We start from the raw sequence: 24,668 nt of genomic DNA, 5'->3' as shown, positions 1-24,668 counted from the left end.
CCGTATACGCCAATTGTTTTTACCAAAACAACTAACACGGCCAAAAGCTACTCCCTCCGCTCCAAACCAACCAGTAACACTGCCTTCATCTCGTATTATACTCCCTCCGTATTTTAATGTACGACGCCGTTGACTTTTTAATCGACGTTTGACCATTCGTCTTATTCAAAAAATTTAAAATTTATGTTATTATCATTTATTTTATCATGACTTGATTTATCATCAAATGTTCTTCAAGCATGATATAAATATTTTTATATTTACACAAAAATTTTGAATAAGACAGATGGTCAAACGTTGATTAAAAAGTCAACAGCGTCATACATTAAAATACGGAGGGAGTATAGTTTACTTTAATATTTCACTAATCAAACTTTACATATATATAATATGTTTGTTTCATATCAAAAGTATTAATATTTTTTAAAAAAATATTAAATATGAATAAGTTTAATTAAAAAATTAAAACAACTTAACATAGGAAGTTAACAAGGAAGTAGTTAACTGAACAATTCAAAAGGAGTGTCTAACCGTATATACATTGCAGGAGTAATTCAATACTCCCTCCATTTCAAAATAAGTTATGTCACATGTCCAAATTTTTAGTATTATAATATGTTGCATTTCGTATTAGATTAACTTATTCTGAAATGGATGTAGTGGATAAATACTACCACCTCCATCCCAGAATATAAGAATTTTTAGGGTTGAACACGTTTATTAAGAAAGTTGGTAGAATCAAATAAAAGAAGATCGTGATGGGATGAAAAGTGAAGATAGGATGGTTGTGATTGGTTGGAAAGATAATGTTGGTAAAAAAGTTATTATATTTTATGACAAATCCAAAAGCATAAAAGTTGTTATATTTTGGATGGAGTGAGTATATCTCTATTCTCCATTTCATAATTCAATGACGAGATAAATAGGTAAAAAAACATTATATTTTACTATAGAGGTAGTATCGTACAGTTCATCCGGATAACATGTCTCTTGTTACTATTACTACTATTAGAGCAAGTTTAATAGAATAGCCAACTATCTGCTCCAGATCATCTATAGTTAATTTTATAATCAATTCATGCAATAGTTACCTATAAACATATACCACATAATTAATACTTGGTCTCACTTGTCATATACACATAAAATTTATAGTCCGCTACTTTTCTCTATTCTTTTTTATTTTTTCGAAATATGTTTATAGTTTGGTTATACTACTCTGCTATGTAACTGCTCTTAACCGCTGTGAAGAAGCCGCCAAAAGCAGGGGTACGTACTTGCCTTCTGCGGTCCCTGCCACAGCGGCGCAATGAGTCTGAAATGTCTCCAGCTTTAACTGAGCCACGCCATACTCATCTCTCGATCGATCATCAGTGTCACAGCGTCGCAGTACAATTGCAAAACCCCACCGCATGTGATTGTTCAACCAGGCTGCTGCAGGGCCAGCTTGGTTCGTGTTCGCTCGGGCGACAGCTTTTGACAGTGTTGCTGCACTTGTTGATCCTTTCTCATCAATAACAATTATTGATTCAGCTGAACAACAGTAGATCAATGGATACCCAAAGATTGGTCTGCATTGACGATGGAGTAAACAGGAGTACTCTATATCAAAAGTTCAGGGTAACCCATGTTACCTAATAAATCAAAACGGTTTATTAGGAAATAAAACTTAATTTATAGGTAAAACCTTTATATATTTGTTCGTAGCGTTTTAAAAGCTAACGCTAAAAAAAATTACGTTAAATTTTTTTAAAAATTAAGTTTAAAATTTCAAATTTTGGCTTTTGTTGATATTTTTTTCAACAAGGCGTTTAGATTGTGGACGAGCGCGACAGAAAAACCGCTATGCAGGGCTCGGCCGTGGCCCAGGCTTGTCACAGCAATGCTGGGGCATGTCTGAGGCTCTGAGCAGAGAGGCCTCAGGCTGCCCTTGCACTTGCATCTTGCAGCGCAGCAAGATGATAAGACAGGTCGCAATGGCTGCATTTAGTAATAATGTTACTGGGCATACTGGAGATCAAAGACCCTGAGATGGTGGGGTTAGGCCCGGCTTCTTTCAGCTTAGGATTATTATAATCTAGATTATTGAGTCAGATTACTATAAGTTAAATTATTATAACATGTAGTAGAATAAGCGGCTAGTTGTTTCTTTTCTAGATTATTAGAGCCTAGATTATTAGGTATGCAAATCTAAAGAGGGAGTGGGGTAGCATGGTGGGTAATTTTTCACCCAATAATCTGGAAAAAGCTCACATAAATGAGCTTATCAGATTATAATAAGTTGGGCTCCAGATTATAATAAGCTACTTCAATAAGTTGTCTGTTTCTTTCAGCTTACTCCCAATAATCTAGATTATAATAATCTCAAGCTGAAAGAAACAAGGCCTTAGAGTTATGGGCTTTTCAAATTCAAATTTCAGGATGCTAAGTGGAATTTCAACAAAGTTTAGGATTTTTTGGACTTTCAGCAGAACCGTTCTGATTTTTTTTTAAATTTCAGGATATTTTAGGCAATAACGTCTTACAATCGTGTGATGTGCTCTTTGTAGAGGTGTAGTAATACGAATGTTTCCTGTCTCGTGAGTCGTGGCTCAACTGTTCATGCATGTTAAAAAAATATTAGAGAAAGGTCTAGGTATGAAATACATTTATATCAAATCTTAAGTCCAAACTTAATTTCTTTTAAAAATAAAACAATTTTTAGGTGAATAGTGTTGTGTTACTATTTATCTAAACTTTGTCTTTTTTTACTCCATAATAAAGTTGAGTTTAAACTTAAAATTTGATGTGAATGTATTTAATGCTTACACCTATTTCTAATAGTTTTCTCATGAATTCACAGGGTTTTTACGGGTTTTTACTTATTTAATAGTTTTCACCGGATGTGTCCCCTTAAAATATTTTACAGTTAGTCTCACATGTCCCCTTAAAATATATCCACAGAGAATCTAAAAATCAACACATCATCCACCCACACCAACTCCCGATGATTCTTGCTCAAGGAAGACTAGAAGAGTCCGAGAAATATTCCGTATACTACCATGGTTAATTAATTATGGCTGTGTTTAGATCCAAAGTTTGGATCCAAACTTCAATCTTTTTTTTATCACATCAACCTGTTATATACACAATTTTTTAGTCACATCATCTCTAATTTCAACTAAAATCCAAACTTTGCGTTGAAGTAAACACAGCCTATATAAACTAAATTATGGCTATGTTGAAATAGGCAGCAGCATTTCCTAGATGCCCGCCCTTGCACGAGAGATACAGACAAAAGAGAAGCCCACGCAACTGAAAATCCGTATAAAGACGACCTCCCGAGACTGCAAGGCCGCTGACGGCAAGCTTTGGTTCACTCGGGCGACAGCTTTGACGGTGTTGCACATCTTAATCCTTCTCATCCATTAAAATCCATTATTAATTTAGGCCCTGTTATTTTCTCCAATAAAAGTTGAATTAACTTTTAGATACTCGTGGCATGCTTTTCAAACTACAAAACGGTATGTTTCGTGTGAAAACTTTCTATATGAAAGTTGTTCTAAAATATCAGATTAATCCAATTTTCAAGTTTATAATAATTAAAACTCAATTAATCACACGTTATTACCACCTCGTTTTGCGTGAAAAACTTAATCTTCATCTTGAGGACATTCAAACACCACCTTAATTGTACTAGAGTAGATCAATGGATACCGTAGATTGGTCTGTGTAACTGTGTTTATTGTAGCCCCGACTCCCGAGTCATCATCACCATGCCCTGCGTTCAGGATGGAGCAAGGGGTCAAATCTCCATGAGCACTATCATCAGATGTTCTACGGGAGCTACGAACAGGAGTGCATCAGATGTTCAAGCTGTTGATGTTTTCAGAAAGAAATTCAGACGGTGGACGGCCGCGACACAACGGCTATGCAAGGCTCGGCCGTTTGCCCAGATTGTCACTGCATACTGCGGCATGTCTGAGCAGATCAGCAGAGAACCTTGCACTTGCAGCGCAGAGAGATGTGCAAGAAAGGCAGGCCACAATCGCTGCACAGTCCTATCTTTTCCGTGTTGTTATTACTGGTGTGTTATTGGGCATCGAAGAGATCAAGACCCTGACCTTGTTGGTTCTTGGCATTGTGATAGCCACAAGCTGATGTGGCTGGCGATCTGCTTCCTCACTGTGCTCACGGCTGCCGGGGATGAGCAATTTGAAGGGTCACCTGATAATGCAATGTGAAACATGTCAGAATTTTTTTTATCTAAACATACCTCGGGAAAAAGGAAGATTTTTCCTCTGAATTTAGTGCATATCGACCTTGTGTAAGTCACTATTGAACCATACTAGTACCATAGACATAGTAATGCTACTAGAGCATGCAGAGAGCTTTGTATATTCGTGGTCCTCAAAGGAGAACCACCAAAGTTAATCACAATATAATACTCTCTCTATATTTAAATACATGGCACTGTTGAAATTATCTGATCAAACTTTTAAAACTTTGACCATCAATAACTCTCAAAACATTTAGTTTGAAAACATAAAAATCATATAGCTAGAATTTTCTTGATAGTTATGTACTTCACAATATTACAATTTTGTTGAATGTTATCGTTATATTTCAATAGAAAAATTGTGGTCTTACACACCAAGATCTGAATATGTCAGGAGTGTCATATATATAAATATAGAGGTAGTATTGCTTATGTAGTTATTTTGTAACATATGTATTCATCATACCAAGATACTCTAGAAAACACTTCCAATCTACCTTCAATCCTGAAAGGGAGTTGGGGGCATCCTCTCAGATCAGTGCCATGTCCGCAATTTCTACATTTGATTATGTATGATGGCACTACAAATGTGGGCGAGCCTCAGTTAGTGCATGCTGCAAGTAGAGTAGATACACAAAGAGCAAGGCTACACTGAAACATGGAGATAGCAACAAGCCAACATATTAGTAGATGAGAACTTTGAAAGCTCACTATATTTCGACGATTTCTGTTTCGAGGCATGGCGCCATGGATCTTGAGAGCCATTTGTGAACACTATTTTAGAAGCTGCACCATTTTTCATGCAAAATCGGGAAAAAAAATGTGAGTATCAATTTAGCATTCAGGACAACAGTGAGAAAATCTGAAATCCAGCAGCGATAAAAATCTGGTATCTAGAAAGCAGCACAACCATAGTATGCAGTATGCTTACGGTTAGTGTACAATGAAATTTACAGACCGTACCAAGGTGGCAGCTGGACTGCTGAAATTGTTGATTCCATTTCGCAGGCATGGATAGGCCAATGATTCCACAAAAAAAATGCTAATATACAGAGAATAAAAGCTAGCTAGAGAGACAAACCAGCAATTCTTGTGCCTCCGTAATACAAGTTTGTCATGAACACATCAGGATAAACACCTTCACCAAAGACATTTCTGCATAGGTCCAAATGGTACCTGGAGATATGCAAAGCAAAAGGCATATGTAATGGTAAAAGTATTAGCTAGTGAACTTGATTATATATACCAAAGAGCAAAAACGTGAGCAACAGATAGAAATCAAAAGAGTCCAGGATATCTAAGATACACTGCATTAAGAGATTATCGAAGGTGAAAATACAGTCAAATAGTATGCTGGCAATGACTTCAGTAGAACATATTGTGGTGCAAACACGGAGTGATCACAACGAGAGTAATCGAAACATGACAATTTCTTAAACAGGTACCCAACCCAAGGCTTGACTGAAAAAGAATAAGCATACAGAGATGGAAAAAAAACATAGGACATTACCCTGTATTGATCTCTGTAGAGCGAATGCTATCGTTTTTGGGTGCCACTTGAAAATAGGCAACCTCACTGCAAACTTGGAACCACCAAAGTCTAGAACCTAAAAATAAATGGCAATGCACTATGGGTATTACATTCATGGCAAATAACAAGAAAACGATGTCATGGTGTAACTGCAGTTTGGTTTCGCTAGCAAAAGAGAACAAATAGAAAATCATTTACTAGTATCATCAGGAGTCGTATTCTTCAAGTATTCCTGATCATATGAAGATACAGTTGTCCCCCATCTTCTAATGAAAAAATCTTGCACATACTGAGCATATGTTTCCTGTAAAACCAGCACATGAAAATTCAAGAAGGCTGGAATCAATGTACTTTTGCAAATGTACTGCCAGAATACAATGGTTACATGAGGATAAATAAAAAATAATAGGTGGCCTATGCAAATTAAATGAAAAGGTACAATGTTTAAAGAACATAATTATGACATGATTGTTGATATGTCAAGATTAAGTTGAAAACCCAGGCACAATTTTCATTAAAAAAAACTGGCACGGCACAATTGGGGTGGGTATCCAAGGCTCTACTATCCCACTTCATATGGTGTAGTAATCTTAGGCTTGCTTCTTGAGTGTTGAAAATAAACCTGGATGTATACCAGACCCGTACATTTTACTTTGATTGTTGCATCAGTGTATGTGTGATTGTGTAATGTGTCCGACTGCATCCTTGATAGATTCAGAAGCCGGGTATTTTTTTAACTAAATGAAACTTTAACTTTCTAAAAAAAAGTCAAAACTCTGGCTATTATCAAAAGTAACAGATGAATTACCACCAAACTTCTCCCGGTCTTCTTCGCATTGATTAGAGGGGAGCATACAGCATCAGGACTCCCATATTGGAACTGCAAAATGGCATAGGTTTTCAACAACCAAAAATATATCTTAAAGTTACAGTAATATCATAATTCACATCATGCATACTCCTATGGCCGCCGCATCTGCCAGGAAGAACAGGAAATCACCATCATTTTTCAACTGCAAATCAAAAGTGGATTAAAGCATGCGAAAATCCTGGAAACAGAGAGATTGTATTCATCGTGTAGAACTAGAGGTACTTTTATGTTACAAAAGTAAAAAATGCACATCCCAAGTCCTCAATCACAAGGGGTTACCTTCTCTGCTCCAAATAAAGCCTTCACAGAGCGGCTGTCCAACCGAAGCTGTTCATCGACAAGTCTAGTTACCTCCTGAAGGGCAGCTTTGCATTCAGGGCCAGCTGAATCCCCTACCTACACAATGGTAGCCATACAAAAAATTTCATCAGATCCAAAGTGGAATACACAGAACAGCAGCATGGATACAAGGATCATGAGTTCATGACTCACCATGATCCTTGTCCATAGCACTGGTGAAACTGTACTCCTAAATCATAATTCCTAACCTGCTTGTCAAAGTCAGTGAAATTGTACACAGCAAGCACCACCCCTGAGCTCGCAAGGCTTCCACATGTCAAGTGAGGGAACTTGAGCCTGAACCATGCACTAAGAGCACCCGAGTACGATACCCCGAAGACGAACCAAGGATTGTCAAACTCCGATGATCGATTGTACCTAGCATTCAAGATTTCCTACAAAAGCAACAAAACCACAGAGAGAGAGAGAGAGAGAGAGAGAGAGAGAGAGATCAGAAAATCACGTGCTAAATAGTTTATCCCCATTTGAAACGCAGGGGAATTTCACATGAATTTGACCATAAACAGTTCGATTTACACGGGAATAGGGAGATTTTTCATGCATTTCGTCGATCTGAATCCTGACCTGGTAATGCTGGCGGAAGGCGGCCAGGTCGAACAGTGCCTGCTTGGACGACAGGAACCTCAGGTTCTCCGTGGTGAGGCTCTCGAACGGGGAGCTCTTGCCGTAGTACCGGTGCTCCGGCGTCACCACGGCGGCGCCGAACTTCTTGGCAAGGACCTACACGGCGGAGGAACCCCAACAAATCAGCAGAAATGGCATCGGCAACCGTCGATGGGTTTGCGATGTCTCACGGCCAGGTAGTCGTTGGGGATGCCGTTGCAGGAGGACTCGCCGCAGATGCGCAGGAACACCGGGCCGCCGCCGCCGCCGCCGCCGGCGTGGTAGTCGGCGAACTCGTAGTACCGCTGCTTGAACTGGCGGTGGTCCTGCACGCCGCCGGCGACATCAGCGCGAGGGCGCTAAACCCAAAGAACTTTTTTGTTTCTCGCGACATTACATATCAGCCCCTGATATTAAAACTAATACAATCCATGCCCTCGACGAGTGAACAAGCCAGAGCCACTCAGGGATCGTTTTGAGAAACAGTTTTAATCCAGGGGGTTTTAGAGTAAAACAAAACTGACGAGGAAGAAGACGACTCACGGTGGGGGAGAAGTGGTCGAGGCGCTGGTCCATCCACCGCTCCTCCGTCGTCAGGTGCCGGCCGGCGGCGCCACCGCCGGCGGCGATCGGCTCGGCGCCGCGCGCGAGGAGGAGGAGGACGACGGCGACGGCGAGGAGGTGGTGGTGGTGGTGGTGGTGGAGGAAGGCGACGCGAGGACGAGACCCCATCGACTCCGTGGCTGAGAGACTCTTGTTCGAGTGTTTTGTTTGGCCGAGACGAGGAATCGACTCTCGAGGAGTACTACAGCTATTATACTATTATAGTGGACTTTTATTATTCTTAGGATTAGGAAAAAGGAACAAAACGATGATTTCTAAGAGGGGGAAAAATGAAAATTAAACACAGGATCTGAACTTGTTGACGACAAATTAAGAGTTCAGCAATTACACTGTACCCGCTCCATTGCGAAATGTAAAAAGTTTTAGTTTTATACTAAGTCAAATTATTCAAAAATTAATTAAGTTTAGTTTATAGAGGAATATTAATTCATCCCTTTGTTTACAAAGTGTTTACAAACCCTAAAAAGGTGCCACATTCTTGAAGTGTATTACATCCTAAATGTAAGTATAAAACTTTTGTTCCCTTTAGTTTAACGATTTTTTTTTGAAAATATCCATTTTTTAAAAACAAAATTGCGTTTATATAAACTAGGGTGAAAAATTTGTGAAAATATACCTAATCCGCAGATCGGTTCCGCGGGAGCGCTACCAAAGCGCGGCGTGGAGCGGACGACGGAGGCGCTCGCGCGGAATGGGGCTGTGGGACCGAGCTTGTCGTGAACGTGGAACCGGCTCGCTCTCGCAGCGCCAATGTGCCGAACCGTGGCGCCATCTTTTTTGTTGTAATGCATGGCACTGTGTCCGACATTGTTCTAGTACTTTTGACACTGTTCGTGGGTCGGTTCCACACAATAAGGACGCGGTACTGATGTATGAACATTGTCGGACTGTACTTGAAGTGTCGGAACAGTGCTACATAGGGTTGAAATCGCTGGGCACCGCGGTTCCGTGTTTGGGAACCGCGGGACCGTCGTCGTTCCGCGTTTTGGAGCTAGGGGACTGTGATGGTCCCGCACGACCGTACTGCGGGATCGTCGGTCCCGCGTTTCAAATCTGTGGGACTGTCGTGGTCCCACATTTCTGTCCTGTAGGACGGATATATTTTTGCAAAACCTTCCCGTACATGTATATAAACGTAAATTATTAAAAAAATAAGTATATTTGCATTTTTTTTCTAACTAACATCAAAGAGTAATGCATGATCGAAGTTAAAGTTGTCAGTTAATTAAAAATAAGAGATTAACATCTACCATGTCAAATAACGAAACAATGAAAATATATTTCATAACGGATATAATGATTTTCATTTCATATCTTAAAAATTTTATAAACTGTCAAACTTACGATAGTTATTTCAGAGGAAAAAAAAACATCGCTTTTATATGTTAAGGATAGAAGGGGCACCATTCTTGTGAGATTATTGGTACCGGTAGCCTGGGACTCTTTATTAGTACCAATCACCCAATCAGCCAACCAAACCTTGTGTTATATATTAGGATAATTATTCAAGATAGCTTGTCTTGTTAGCCTTTCTTCAGAAAGCTCCACCCATGGACATATCGGCCAGGCTAGCTTCTTGTGCGATTGAAAACGATGCAGGCGTCTCTCACGTTAAACATTCTTTTGTGTAGGATATAGCAGGTGATTTATCTTGTACTTAGCTCAGTAGTAACATTTTACATATCATTGGCACTCTTCTGCAGAGAAAAGCCTGAGAGTTACCTGTAAGGTTATTGACATTATAATCGACAGTGATTATCTAGTACTTATCTTATATTTTCACTGGAAGGCTGAACGAGTTCATCCGAACGTATTAAAAAGGAGAATAGTTATAAGGAACGGTGTACCAAAGTGTACGCCCAAGCACCACACGCTAACCACACAAGCACAAATTGCTAAGAGTGGGGCCTAGCACCAAAATGGCCCCCACTAAGCGTGGTCGATCGCCGCCAGGCCTATGACAACACCACAAAGACAAGACTTTGAAAATGATGCCACCACAGAGGTCACGACATCAAGGATGTTGCCATTGTCCATTTAAGAAAGATGTGATTTTCACCCAGAGAAACTCGTCGAGAAAATAAAGAGGTACCCTCGACAATATCCCAAGGGGTTACAACGCCTGAAGGCGTAACCATTACCAGCCCAGTGAACTACCAAGCTAGGCTTTTGCCTGGAACCCCTACAAGCTTACTTGTAGTTCGCCGCCCACTAACTCAGAAACCACTACGCAGGCATTGGCAGCACGTGGTCTCCACCACACCGTATCGGCGCCCCCTCCACCGACCGACTTCAAAACTTGCCACTCCATCCACCCCCCCCCCCCCCCCCCCCGCCCCGAGCGAGAGCTGGCCCAGGCCCCCTTCGTCCCGCCACTCGCCAGCCTTCTTAGATTTGGCCCAAAAGAATATCTTGTAGTAGTAGCAGCAGTGTTTGAGCAATTATTACGGCCGTACGTCCTGAGAATAATGTTTGATCGATAACATGAGAATGATTGGAACACTCAACTGTCTGTCTTTTAGTGTGATTGTCCTGGCCTTCAAACTAACAAATGGTTGTTGGTAGCTCGAGCAGATAATCAGTAAGCAGCTACGCTCCATCCACTCTATATATGCCCTGAGATATTAGGTAGATCAACAATGAAATTGACGAAAACTGAATTGAATTTGAAGGGAATTACAGATGTGCTTGGCTCAAAATGCAGAGGCTCTGAGCAAATTATATCGAGAACCATTGGTTAGAAAAAATGTTCACGATCACTATAGCTCAAATGGTACAATAGCTGGAGTGCTGGACAGCTAGCAAAACTAACCTTTGGTCCGTCTTGCATTTTTTATGAACAATGCGATCGACAATCTGCTCTATATTTTGCTTCACAGCTTCCGAGATGCACTTGACAGCGAGTGATAAAGGATATGTGGTTTTAACCTCGAGATTCCGTATCCAATCCTCAACATACTCATAATTCTTAGAAAAATATTTAGAGGGACATATCTCCTTTCAAATCTCGAAAACAAAACTTCACAACTTCCGAAGATGGACAGTTCTTCACTAAGAGATATCGATGGATTACCATATTGCATCATCACTCATCAGTAAGAAACATCGATCTTACTACTCCATTAAAAAAAAGTAAATTTTAGCTACGAATCTGGACACATTTGTAGTTAGGATTGGATTTTCTTTTGGATGAAGGGGTACAGTTGAAGGATCTGGATGATTAGACGAGTGATGGATCAGGTACTAATCCGAAGGAGGGAGAGAGAGGCCAGGGTTTAAAGGAGGTTTTGTTCTGAGGAATTTCTCTCTTCTTTTTTTTTTTTTCTTCGGAGAGGGGCTTGTTCGTTTCTTCTTCCTCGCGCCGCGCGCTCCAATCCGATCCGCCCTGCTTGATCAAAACCCTAGCGATCGAATTCCCCCCTCCCCATTGCGAGCTAGTGGTGGCCAAAATCGGCCATGGCCCCTGACTGCGTCTTGCTCGACCGCTACGTCACCTTCCTCGACGACCCCGCACCGGCAAGCGACGAGGTCGATCGCCGGCGGCGAACCCGGACGACCTCAGAGACGGGATCGCCGCCTACCTGCGTGCCATGAGGCCGCGCGCGCAGGTGGAGAGAATCCCCCGCGGGTCACCTACCTCGCCATGGTGCGGCCGCCGCCGTCGTCGGATGACGATCCCCTCGTCCCGCAGTTCGGGCGGCAGATCGACTCCGGCGTCGTCGCGGCGGCCGGCGGCAACCTCGTCGCCCTCTACGCCGGCCCGTACCGCCCCGCCTCCTCGTCCATGGGGTGCTACCTCGTCTACGACGCCGCCGCCCGATCGAGTTCGCCGCCGCTCTCCACGGTCCCCGGCGTCCCCTACTCCGACTCCCACTCGAGCCCCGGCCGCGCGACCGTCATCGCGCCAGCCGCCACCGGCGGCGGATTCATGGATGGCCACAGTGTACTACCACCGTCGACCGCCGAGATCACCATCACCACATGGACACTCGATCTACAGGATGATCATTCAACGTCAACACCAAACTGGACGAATCGGGAAGCATAACTTCAAACTAAAAGTGAACAAGAACAGGGGTCTGAAGTAAGCTGTGACATGTACAAGTACCACCCTTGACAAATGTACATGTGAGCAGGCTATTAAAATGGAATGCCTTGGAATATACCTTAGAATGGTATGTGGGTGTTCCTTACTGTTAGAAACTAGTGGTCCACAATTTGATATGGAAATAACAAATTTTGGTACACAGTTCTTGTTGCAGCTAGCTGTCTTCTGGCTTTCTTTTATTCTAAAGTTGTTCGAATTTGTAGTCCCGAAAGGAAGAAGTTGTTATACATAACTCCACTTTGCACTGCACTTAACATTGTGATAGGGCAGACTTTTTTTTTTTTTGGAAGTAGATAAAGTCTAAAGAGTCACTCTGATCAATTTTAACAAAGTATGTGTGACAAATATATCTGTTTCTGCTAGATTGGGCTTCTAAGCAGTGGAGGTAAGTGCAAAAAGGATGAAGATTTGATGATCTACGATGCATTGTCAAGTGATGTGATGAAGCCTTAACATTATGGTATGATTTTTCATAGCTTCTGTGGAGAACAAGGTTGAATGTGTTTTAGTTTATCTAGAAGGTTGATCTTATTATCAGGTAGTACTGGTGGCTTGATCCTGAATGTGTGGTTGTCTAATAACCATGTAGTACCACTGGTGGCTTGATCCTTAATGTGTGGCCTAAATCCTTCCTATATGACTTCTTTTAATACTGTTCCGTGCATAAATTGCATTTTATGTGTTGCCTGTACTCCCCCTAGTCACAAATACTTTATACCATTGACATTTTTGGCCTCCTAGGTTTAACTTTGATCATTACTTTTCTATTAAAATATAACTATAATATCTATAAGATGTATCCCTTATGGTCAGGCTTTTCTAAGAAAAAAAGATGTAGTCATATCTCATGTTAAAAATGGTTGGAGTAGGATGTACCCGGTTATCTAATATCTTAGTCTCATGAATAAACAAAGTTTATCTTGTACATAATTCAGTAACATTTTACATATCATGGTAATCTTCTGCAGAATGGGGGAGCCTGAGAGCAACCTGTAAGGTTATTAACAAATGACAGAGGTCGTCACCATAGTAGTGTTTGAGCAATTGTTACCGCAGTCCTGAGGATAATGCTTGGTACCATGAGAATGCTTGGAACAACCAACTGTCCGTATTATTTGAGTGAATCATACTAGTCTAAATGACAGCTGCATTGTCTTGTACTCATGGCCTTTTGAACATATGGTTGGTAGCTCGAGCAGGTAATCAGTAAGTAGCTATGCTCCATCTACTGCCCAGCAATGGCTCATTGTCGTGTCCTGAGATTAGGTAGAGCAAAGATGTCATTGACCAAAATTGAATTTGAAGTGAACTGCAAATGTGTTTGTCACGAAGTCAGAGTGATCGAGAAAAGCAGAAGCTCAGAACAACTAATATGGATGTATTAGTTATAACTTTCTTTTTTTTTTGCAATCACTATAGTTCAATAGTATAATAGCTGGACAGCCAAAACCAACCTTGCTCTTGACATTCTGATAACCATAAATCAATGTGATCGACGATCTGCTTTCTTACTTTGTTCACAGCTTCTGGAGATGAACAATTAGACGAGTCACCTGGTAAACACAAAATACAAACATATTATGGGCTTGGTCACAACTTACAACTCAAACTAGAGACTTGATATATCTTAATACTAGACGAGGCAAAGACAGTTATCAAGTCTCTAGTTTAAGTTAAAATCTACAGCTAAAAAGGAAAGTCACATTTTCCCTGCAGTACTGTCCTCAAGAGAGGCTTCAGCAAAGGCTGGAATGTTGGATGTACCTTCAATATGTGAAGGAGCTTGAGGGCATCCAGATAGATCACTGCAATGTCCGCAATTGCTGCACTCAATTAAGTATGACGGCACTGTACCCATTGAAAGATAATTTGTAAGCATATCATAATGCCATAAAAAATGCATTCACACTATTTAACCATGCTCATATGAGATACAAAAACAGTGCTATTGAAACAAAGAAATGGCCAGGACTGTACAGATGCTCACATTCTTTTGATGATTTCTGCTTAGAAGCATGGCGCCATGGATCTTGAGAGCCGTTTGCAAAAACAATTTTCGAACCTGCAGGCATGCAGTATATTGATTAAAAAAAATACAAGAATTGATTGCCTGCAGAATAATGATTATAGGCTTTGGATGTCATACTTCATACACAGTACTTCCCACAGACCATTATGCACATTCTTGGTTATCCATAATATCCATTCAAAATTCATGATATCGTTATAATATATGGAACTTGTTTGTGATAAAAAGCGGCTATTAGCACTGCAGATATAATCATATAAGGCCATTTAACTCTCTAGTCTTCTATTTACCATCACTCACTGAGCATGACCTTTACACACTTGCATTACTAGTGCAGCTCAATCACTTGAGGCACACAATATGATCCAGTAATATGAACATCTAGAACCTTGTGGTTGTTATTTCTCTCTTCATCTCTTGTCTAGTTTTTCCATTTAGAGAGGGGAAGGGGAAGAGTTTCAAGGTTAAGTAAAAAATAATATTGTAGCTTGCTGCAGACTAGCACCATACCTTAATTGAGATCCAAACGACCATACTTGAAGAAACAAAACAGGTAACATGATTGAAGCTAATTATTCAAAGAAAAAAATGATATACCTGCAATTCTTGTGCCTCCATAGTATAAATTTGTCATGAATACATCAGGGTAAACTCCTTCCCCAAAAACATTTCTGCACAAGTCCAAATGGTACCTAGAAAGAAAAGAGGAACTTATATAAATACAATATCTAGAAGCATAGTCACATCTTGAAAAAGAGAAGATTATAGATAGCAGATCTAAATCGATAAGGTAAGATAGCTTCCAGTGGAATATTTATTTGAGGAAAGTAGATCTAGTAACCTTGTGTCAATCTTTGCGGAACGGACACTATCATTTTTTGGAGCCACTTGGAAATATGCAACTTCACTGCAAACTTGGTACCACCATAACCTATATGCTAAATAAAATCAATAATTAAATGCATAGGCAACATAAACAATTGGCCACTGTCTATTCATTAAGTGCTGCATTTCAAATTCTCAAAGCATGACATTTGGTAATATAGAATATCAGGGTTCATAATTACCAGATTCAGCAGGAGGTGGAGTTGTGTTCTTCAAATATTCTTGATCATATGATGCAACTGATGCTCCAAATGTTCCTATGTAATAATCTTTCACATAGCGAGCAAATGTTTCCTGCACAGCAGAATAGAGCAAGCAAGGTCACCAAAAGGCATGGTGGAACAACTAAATAAGAGTCAAGTTTGACAAGGACTTATCACATGCTTACTAATGATTACAAACACGGTTTTTTTTTTTTTTTGTATGTGTGTATCTGGAATTGCTGGCAACTTTATCCTTTCAACCTATCTCAGATCATTCTTAATTCCTATCACCAAAGGGAGGTATTACTTACCACCAAATCTGTGCCATTCTTCTTTGCTTCAACTATTGGGGAGCACAAAGCATCAGGATTACCGTATTGGAACTGCACATGGTATAAGATTTTAATACAACAATTGCATCTGACAGATTATAAAGTCAAAATAAATGTACATTGAGCATACCGCAATAGCTGCTGCATCCGCCAGTAGAAAGAGGAAGTCACCATCATTTGCTAACTGCAAGCATCCGAAAGAAGTTGGTAAATAACTAAATACACTATTAGAGCATTCAAATGATATTTTATACCATGCAAGGAACTAACATAAGTGGTCATAAGGTTGATGGCACAAGTGCACAATGGCAGTTTAAGGACGTGGCGGTTCACTTCAAACTTAGTTCTAATGAAATTATAGAAGGTCCATAGACTTGGATACTCCATAATATATTTTTGATAAGCAGTTTCTTAGTTTGGTATAACAATGCCAGTTGTCTGAAAACTGAACGGAACCCACTAGATTATTACATGATCTCCAAACAAGTTTCAGAATGCAAAGTCAGGGAAATATTTAATATATTTGAGAAGCTATTTTTTAGCACCACTACTTTACCCTTAAAGTTAGCTTGACCTCTTTATACAGTTTTCTCCTTTCATGTTTTGTCATACTGAAACCAGGCAGGTAATATAAAAATCAGTAAGCTGTCAAAGCAAAAGAAATATACTTGCATATCACATAGAGGATTACCGTTGATGCTCCAAAGAGTTGTTTAACTGCATTGCGACCAGACTGAAGTTGTCCGTCAACAAGTTTTGTTGTTTCTTGTAGTGCTGCTTTGCATTCAGGGCCAGCTGACTCACCAATCTTCAGAGATGTGAATCATGCAGAAAGGTAGAACTTTTAGGTGCATGCCAAAATGCGATAACATTATAACATGATTAAGGATCTGCACCTGTAGTTACCTGTTTGTCAAAGTCAGTATAGTTGTAAACAGAAAGAACAACTCCTGAACTCGCAAGACTTCCACATGTCAAGTGAGGGAACTTCAATCTGAACCAAGCACTAAGTGCTCCAGCGTACGACCCTCCAAAAACAAACCAAGAACTGTCTGCTCCTGAGCGATTATACTTAGCATTCAAAGTTTCCTTCAAATAAGAGAAGCCAAACTCAGATCAGTAGGTACACTCGTTTGGACATAGACAGTACAAACGGTCCTATGCCCACCTGATAATATTGGCGGAAAACAGCCAGATCAAACAAGGCCTGTTTTGATGACAAGAACCTTAGATTTTCCGTTGTCAAACTCTCAAAAGGGGAACTCTTTCCGTAGTACCGATGCTCAGGGGAGACCACTGCCGCACCAAACTTCTTTGCCATCACCTACACACATCACACACAAGCCATCCCATGTGTATGTTATCAAAACAGGTGAAGTAAAATATAACCATATGCTTAAAGTATAGATCACACCTAGAATGTGTAACAAATAATGTCTAATTGCTTCAGTTGGAAACTGTACAACTATATACTTGAGCATACTCACAGCTAAGTAGCTGTTAGGAATCCCGTTGCACGAAGATTCTCCACAGATATATAAGAAAATTGGCCCTTTTGGAGCTCGGTAGTAATCAAGGAATTCATAGTAACGCTGCTTGAATTGCCGATGGTCCTGCATTGAAAATAAAATAAAGGTCCATGAATGCAAAAAAAAAAAAGAAAGAAAGAAAGAAAGAAAGAGAACATCTAACAACGATGGTAGAATGCATCAACATTACTCCATATCACATCACATTTGAAACAACTTGAATCACTAGTCAAGAGGGGATTATGGACAACAGTGAAGCGCTAGTTTGTTATGTAGCAAGTCTAGCAGGCTCGTAAATTTTCAGATACACAACATATATACAAAGGGGAACATCAACATTATACCGCTGAAGTACCGATTGCCTTTTTATGAGGTCCGAAAGTCTCATGAACATTATGTGTAGGGGACATGAACATCGGAATGGCGTTATCAAAAGTGAAGCTCACATGAAATCTATGAAACAAAACAGAAATTTCTTTAGCATCCTCAAGCTCCATAAATTCTCCCAGCTTCAAAATCAATCGATTGTGCCAGTGCGGACGTGGGCGTGCTAATTCAGTACCAATTCGCTTAGTTCTCACACTGGAGACTATACTAGGATATAGATTGACTAGATTCCGACAGAGCCAAAGACCAAACTGATGCAAAGTGACGGCACAGCACAAATCCACTTCCCCAAATCCCCAATTCCCCCAACCCATTGTCCCGTTGCGCACGAAGAGCAAAAACGAGGAACTGAACAAGAGCGCGGATCAACCAATTCAACCGAGAAACCGAAAGAGGAGGCGGTGGTGGGAGATCGGGACTCAACGGTGGGTTTGAAGTGGTCGAGGGTCTGGTCCATCCACCGCTCCTCCTGCGTCAGGTACCTGCCTGGTGCGGCGGCGCCGCCGAGGCGCCCCCCGCCACCGGTGGGAGGCGGCAGCCACAGCCCGATCGGCTCCGCCCCGGGAGCCAGCAGCAGGAGCACCGCCACGGCGGCGACTGCGGCGCCGACGGCGCGGGACGCCATCTCTCTCGCGCGCGCGCTTCCGCTTCCGCTGCGGCGGCGGAGAGGAGACGATGCGTTTCCGACGCGAGCAAGCAAAGCGAAGCAACCTCCCTTGGCGAGAAGTCAGAAGTGGAAGAGGATTTTTTTTTTTTTTTTTGAGAACTGAAGAGGTAACGTGCAAAGTGTATTGCTACCGCTACGGGATGTGTACGAGATTTTATCCGGGCGTAGGGTAGGGTGTGACGAGGAGGATACGGTATACGGCCTAGGAAATACGGGGTACGGGGCCGTGGAATAAGTCCAATTTGCCTCCCTCATCTCTTGCGCTTGTGTGAATAGCATACCTTAACTGGAAAAACGGGTATAATTCCTCCTTCATCTCTAAAAACTAGAGCAAATCACCTCTCTTGGTGGTTTTGCTGGCGGTTTCGTCCGATATGGCATTGTTAACCTGGTTGATAAGCTGACTCAGCGTGGTGGACCTATATGTCAGTGTGTAGCGCTCTCTCTCTCCCCCGGCCTTTCCCTTCACCCCGGTGTGGCTCATCAACGTGGGTCGGGCCAAGGCGGCAGGGCAGCGCGTTGCGACGGAGAGAGGTAGCCGTGCGGCGGCGATGATGCGGGAGAGCGCACGGCAGCGGGCGGCGCGGTGGTCGGCTACGGGCGGTCGTGCGCAGTGGACCAACCTTGCGCGGGCACGGCGGATGGCGGCGGCTGGCGAGGCTGGGCACGGGGCAGCGCGGCGACCTGGCGCGGCGCGGACGGCGATGCGACCAGGGAGGCGTGACGGCTGGCTGGATCGGCGCTAGTGCGGCCGGCGACCGACGTCCTCTCCGCGTCCTCTCCCGCGCCGCCGCGACCCCATCGCTGCCTGCGCATCCCCCGCCGATGCCGAGACTGCCTCCACCTCGCGTTCCTGTGACGCGCTGGAGGCCGAGCGCGCCGTCGCGGAGCTCCTCCGAGAGCACGGGGCCTCCCCGGCTGATGCGGCTTCCATCGCCGCGCGCGCCCCGGGGTACGCCGCCATGCTCGCCGACGGCGTCCGCGAGCTCGACGAGCTCGGGCTCTGGGAGTCGTGGAGCTCCGGGGTTGGGGCGGGCCACGAGGTGGAGATGGCCGGGCTCGGGTTCGGGAGGAAGGTGTACTACATGGGGAAGGCGAAGAGTAGGCACGGCCGCGGCGTGGTGCCGCTGCTCGAGAGCGTCGGGGTGCGGCTCTCCTCCGCGAAGCTCATCGAGCCGTATGTTTCGGCGGCTGGTCTCCCGGTGCTGATCGATAGGGTGAGATCTACCACTTCATTTTGAGCTCAATTTGCTTCATTTTTTTAGTGCATTTGATGACCATCTCTGCCCGGTACAAACTGCATAGTATGAGTGGTGAAATTCGCTCATCATTTCTTCTCTTCTTTGTTTCTTGTTGCTCCGGCAATTCGCTCGTCATGGCGCGACCGTGTGGCGGCGGCGCATCTAGGCCGAGCGGCTAGCGTCATGGGCAGTCGGTGCTGCGAAGCATCAGCGTGTGGAGCGGATGCACGACCAGTTTCCATGGCGCCGATGCCGCCGCTTTTCTTTTCTTTTCTTTCCTTTTGCTTTTCTTCTTTGTTTCTTGTCCTCTCCGGCCGGGCGTTGTGGCAGAGCGACGGCGCCGCCTAGATGCGGACGCGAGGTCGCCACTGGGTGCGCAGGCGCGGGGTTCCTCGCCGGTATGCAGGTGCAAGCTCGCTGCTAGGGTGGCCACGACGTGACCACTCCCCGCCGCCGATGCCCAGCTCCTCTCCGCTAGTCTACTCCCCGTTCGTCGCTAGCGAGCGCCGCTGCCGCCAACGAGGGCCACCGCCGGCCGCGCTCCTACCCCGCCAAAGTGAAGAGAAAGGCCGAGGGAGAGAGAGAGAGATAAGGGAGAGAGAGAGAGAGAGCGCACGCTCCACACTGACATGTGGGTCCCACCATGCTGAGTCAGCTTGTCAACGAGTCAACAACGCCACGTCAGACGAAACCGCCAGCAAAACCACCGAGGGAGGTGATTTGCTCTGGTTTTCAAAGATGAAGGAGATGTTATACCCGTTTTCCGGTTGAGAGGTGTTATTCATGCAAGCGCAAGAATGAGGGAGGCAAAATGGACTTATTCCACGGGGCCGTAGAGCGAGCCCGTGTGGTTGCCTATTGGGCCCTGGGCCTCGTTTGGTTTCTGGATGGACCGGGAGTCTATTGTTCTTTGAGAGAGAGAGAAGAGAGGATGTTCCATTGGGATTGAGATCCTCTGCAGTCGACTACACCGTGCCTTTGTCACTGATATATAGACCCAACGACATATCGGGTCCACATGTCAGTGATAAAGGCACGGTGCAGTAACTACAGAGGATCTCGATCCGTTCCATTGTTGTAGTGGTATCGCTAGATTTCAGCCCCACTAACTCTAAAATTGTAGTGAAATATGATGTGCAATGTTACTTCTTTTAGTTGCAATTTTGTTGTATACTAGAAAAAATGCCCGTGCTTTGCCACGGGTAAAAATATTTTTGGATCGTTATATATTTTACTCTTTGGCTTTGGACAAAAAAGCTCATTTCATTCCTTGTCAAGTAGAGTTGTAAGTCCGGCTCGCATAGCTGACTGTCCTCTTCAACCTCCGAAAGCTAATGTCATGTCCGTACATGCCAAAACCGATCCTCCCATCAAATCCGGTCGAATCTTTCTCGATCTTTCAAAATTGGTTGAGGGTTTTTGATACACTCGATCTCCTCTTTCCGTTTTTATTAAAATCGGAGCGATAAAACTCGGGATAAAAATGGTGATTTTTAAATAGAGATTAAATTCAGTGAATTAAAACAGAGTTAAAAGAGAAAATCATAGGAAAATGATGAGGGAGCAGTGGGGAATTAATTTTTGGCAATCAATTGGTGGACGAAACGCATGGGAAGACAGGTTGACCTAGCGGTGACGCTAGTGTTCAGCCGGACGATAAAAAAGTATGGCATATAAAAAAACAAATCCTTATCGCGTGTGAGAAAATACAACTAAAAAACAGCAGCAAACATATGAAAAAAAACCCGGTAAAAAGGCCTGAAAAAGGTAAAAGAACAGCATGGGGAAAAAGTAAAAAAAGGCGAAGAGAAAAAAAGCAGATGGAAAAAAAAGACAGACGGAAAAAATTGTGAAAAAAAGAAAAAGAGTGGAAAGGACATAAAGAAAGAAAAAAATATACGGATGAAAAAAGAAAAAAGAATCGGACAGAAAGAAGGAAAAGAAACGGACGGAGAAAAAAAAAAGGAAAACGGACAGGAAAAAAAAGGAAAAAAGGGCGAAAAACAATAAAAGACGGACGAATTTTTTTGACGGAAACCTTGCTTATTTTTTAATTAGGTATATAGATATAGATATAGATATGGTTTTACTTTGTTTTTATCTAAGTTTGGATTTTTTTTTTCCATGTAATTTTATAACTTTTATGAATAGCATGTTTATTTATTGTAATTCTGTATGTTCAAATATAATGCTCAACCTTTTACATATAAGGAGAAAAATAGGAAGGGTAACTAGAATCATTGGATTGTTATCTAAGGAATGAAAAAGAGACTGGAATCTTCATAAATTTCAGTCAACTGAAATCCAGACACTCCCTTGCTGGAAACATGTTTATTCCACTGTTTGTTCTATTCAAATTTACAAAGTAAGCTTGTTCTCACAGAATTTTCACAGAAAAAAAATTGTTACTTATCACAATGATCACGATATATATCAAACCACTGTCAATCTGTCATTACTCAGTGGCACGACCAATGCACGGAGCGGGTGCTGCATGGTGGTGATGAACCCGTAGTCCGCCGTGAGATCCACCTCCTCCTCCCATGGGACTCGGCGCCACTCGAAGGCCATGACCAGATTCGCGAGAAAGTACTCCAGGTGCAGGATGGCATATCCCATCCCGGGGCACGTCCTTCGCCCGGCGCCGAACGGCATCATTTTCACCTTAGTTGTTGCCTCCTGCTTGCTGCCGATGGCCAACCTCACCCCTTCTCCTTCCCCGCCCTCCATGAACCTCTCTGGCGAGAACTCTTCCGGCGATGTCCATATCTGATAGTGGAGTTGAGAGACACTAGTTAGTGTATATAAGACGTATCTATCTATATATCTAAAGATGGCTGTTGTACGCTGCTGCTAGCTGATTAGTGGATTCACCGGCCATCAACTTTTTGACACGTGTCTATTTTCTCGGCTGTGACATACGTCATCTGTATATAAGTCGATTTTTAAGTTTGTTTTTAGAAATACATATCTATATTTGAGTCGGGCTTTAAGTATGTTATCTTTTGAAAATACAGAAGAAGTTGTATAAAAAATCTATTTAGAAAAACTTACATGCTAACTTGAGATGATCGAACTCCTAATTGTAACTTATGATTTTATGAAAAAAATTATATATCCAAGCGAATTTCTACAGTGAATTCCATCTTATCTAAACCGTATAACAATAATAAAATTGAAATAACCTTCACCCGTTGCAACGTACGGGTATTTTTTCTACCTAATATAAAAGTTAAAAATTAGATAATTGATATGTATAGTATTTCAGGTAATTTTTTTTCCTGAGTTTATCACTGTGCGTTTGTGAGTTTTCCGTGTGATGGAAAAAAATAATTATGTGACACGTTGATGACGCTACTGTGCATACGGAAAAAAAAATTATGACACCAAGCTTCTCGTGCATACCATGTTGTCTCTCCCGATTTCTTCTATGGCGAAGCTGACCACGTTACCCCGCGCGACGTGCGCGCCGCCGAGCATCACGTCGCGCACCATGTGCCGCTGCACGGACGACACCGGAGGATGCCGCCGCAGGCACTCCATCACCACGGCCCTCAGGTACGCGCACGGCTCGCCGCCGGCGGCCGCCTCGACCTCGCCGCGCAGCCGCGTCTGGATGTCCGGCCGCCGCACTAGGTTCGCCAGCGCCCACTCCAGCTGGGCGACCACCGTCCCCGTCGCCGCGCCCAGGTACTCCGACACGAGGCCCACCATCTCGCCGTCGGAGAGCTTCCGCCGCCGCCGCCCGTCGTCCGCCGGGACCTCGAGGTACAGGAGAGTGTCCACGTACGTCGTCGGCGGCGGCGGAGATGGCGTGCCGCGGGTGCGGCGCTGCTCGTTGATTGCTCTGATCAGTGGGAGATACATCTCTTCTTGCCTCCGGCGATGGCGGAGCAGCTGCTTCCATCGGTCCGGGTACACCAGCCTCGCCGCCTTCTGGAACGTGGAGAAGACGCGGGCGCGGGGGAGGAAGCGGAGGAACTCCTGCTGCGCGGCGCGCATGGCGCCGACGAGCTCGCCGTCCACGCCGTCGCCGAAGCACGTGGCCACATTGAGCGCGAACAGCGCGGCGTACAGGCAGTCGCGGACGGGCACCACCACGCCTGCCCCTCCGCCGGCGGAGCGCGCCGCGGAGGCCGAGACGTCCTCGACGAGCGCGGCGAGCGCCCGGGCGCGGTGCGGCGCGGCGCGCGCGAGGCCACGCACCGGGTGGAACGCCTCCGAGGTGAGGTTGCGGCGGAGCGCGACCCAGAGCGGGCCGTGCGGCACGGTGTTGATGTTGTGGGCGCGGCCGCCGGAGACGATGGAGGTGGCGCCGCCGCCGGCGGGGCGGTCGGAGAACGCGTCGGCGCGGCGGACGAGCGCGTCGACCGCGACGGCGCCGTCCCTGACGACGGTCGTCGGCACGTCGCCCAGGCGGACGCCGAGGAGGCGGAGCACGGCTTCCCGGCTGATCACCGCCGTCTTCCACGGCCACGGCCGCCTGACGATGGAAAGCAACGCTGCAATCATCAAGCTCGCCATGGAAACAGCGAATAGTGAGGCGGCGTGAGGTAGCAAGCTGCCCACCTCCATGGTCGTCGTGCTCGTCAGCTCTGCATGCACCCAATCCAGTGTGTGATTATTAGCTTTATTAGTAAAAGAAAAAAAAAAGACCGAGACGTTGCTTTCTTTTAAGGCTACTTGGCCCCGGTCAATCGCCAGCTAATTTAATCATCGCCCTCTTGCATAGATTCGTTGAAATCTATCCTATCAGCATGAGCTATAAATTGTGATTTGGGAGTATTTTGTATTGTTAATCATGCATATGGCTTCTTTTCTTCTGAGATTTAGTCACTGCAACAACTTGCATTCGTCGGTTGTTCTTCCAGTAACCTGTCAAAAGCTTGTACTTTCATATTATAAATGTCTATTTTTTTTTCAAATTTCTTTAACTTTGATAAAAGCGTAACAATATTTTAAACACCAAACAAATATATTATTAAAATATATCAATGTTAGATTTAATAAAACTAATTTTGTTGATGCTGTAGATGAATG

General features: G+C 43.7%; 2 protein-coding genes and 1 pseudogene across 3 annotated transcripts; all 3 read right to left on the bottom strand.

The window, feature by feature from the left end:
- Positions 1-1,818: 1,818 nt before the first annotated feature.
- On the bottom strand, positions 1,819-8,416 carry LOC127753403 (probable serine protease EDA2). 2 transcript variants are annotated; one of them, XR_008012546.1, is made up of 15 exons: positions 8,167-8,416; positions 7,815-7,949; positions 7,585-7,740; positions 7,209-7,394; positions 6,940-7,056; positions 6,749-6,802; positions 6,598-6,669; positions 5,988-6,093; positions 5,769-5,865; positions 5,340-5,434; positions 4,970-5,044; positions 4,756-4,839; positions 4,104-4,206; positions 3,614-3,760; positions 1,819-3,432 (listed from the first exon to the last, which is right to left on the bottom strand). XR_008012546.1 is itself a non-coding variant. In XM_052278892.1 (14 exons), the coding sequence occupies exons 1-14, from the start codon at positions 8,353-8,355 to the stop codon at positions 3,751-3,753; spliced, it is 1,479 nt and encodes a 492-aa protein (XP_052134852.1). In that variant the 5' UTR covers positions 8,356-8,416; the 3' UTR covers positions 3,555-3,750. The 2 variants fall into 2 exon arrangements, 1 of the variants encoding a protein (XP_052134852.1); XM_052278892.1 differs by lacking the exon at positions 1,819-3,432 and having other exon boundaries at positions 3,555-3,760.
- A 4,754-nt stretch (positions 8,417-13,170) lies between these two features.
- On the bottom strand, positions 13,171-18,476 carry LOC127753038 (probable serine protease EDA2). Its single transcript, XM_052278495.1, has 14 exons — positions 18,145-18,476; positions 17,292-17,417; positions 16,973-17,128; positions 16,711-16,893; positions 16,496-16,612; positions 15,935-15,988; positions 15,784-15,855; positions 15,452-15,563; positions 15,226-15,322; positions 14,982-15,076; positions 14,343-14,417; positions 14,120-14,203; positions 13,810-13,908; positions 13,171-13,611 (listed from the first exon to the last, which is right to left on the bottom strand). The coding sequence occupies exons 1-14, from the start codon at positions 18,343-18,345 to the stop codon at positions 13,559-13,561; spliced, it is 1,524 nt and encodes a 507-aa protein (XP_052134455.1). The 5' UTR covers positions 18,346-18,476; the 3' UTR covers positions 13,171-13,558.
- Positions 18,477-21,921: 3,445 nt separating this feature from the next.
- Positions 21,922-23,630, bottom strand: LOC127753435 (cytochrome P450 89A2-like; annotated as a pseudogene).
- Between the last annotated feature and the right edge of the window lie 1,038 nt (positions 23,631-24,668).

The sequence above is a fragment of the Oryza glaberrima genome, chromosome 10 (genome assembly GCF_000147395.1).
Source record: "Oryza glaberrima chromosome 10, OglaRS2, whole genome shotgun sequence".
NCBI classification, from domain to species: Eukaryota; Viridiplantae; Streptophyta; class Magnoliopsida; order Poales; family Poaceae; genus Oryza; species Oryza glaberrima.
Note: the sequence above shows the minus strand (reverse complement) of the source record. Positions and strands in the feature narration are given on the sequence as shown.

Coding starts and splice junctions, on each gene's coding strand:
- LOC127753403 (XM_052278892.1), bottom strand. CDS start 8,355: ATGGGGTCTCGTCCTCGCGTCGCCTTCCTCCACCACCACCACCACCAC. Junction 5,435..5,768: donor TCTACAGAGATCAATACAGG/GTAATGTCCTAT, acceptor GCATATCTCCAG/GTACCATTTGGACCTATGCA. Junction 4,840..4,969: donor ACAGAAATCGTCGAAATATA/GTGAGCTTTCAA, acceptor CCACATTTGTAG/TGCCATCATACATAATCAAA.
- LOC127753038 (XM_052278495.1), bottom strand. CDS start 18,345: ATGGCGTCCCGCGCCGTCGGCGCCGCAGTCGCCGCCGTGGCGGTGCTC. Junction 15,564..15,783: donor AGAATGGCACAGATTTGGTG/GTAAGTAATACC, acceptor TCTGCTGTGCAG/GAAACATTTGCTCGCTATGT. Junction 14,418..14,981: donor TGGAGGCACAAGAATTGCAG/GTATATCATTTT, acceptor GCATGCCTGCAG/GTTCGAAAATTGTTTTTGCA.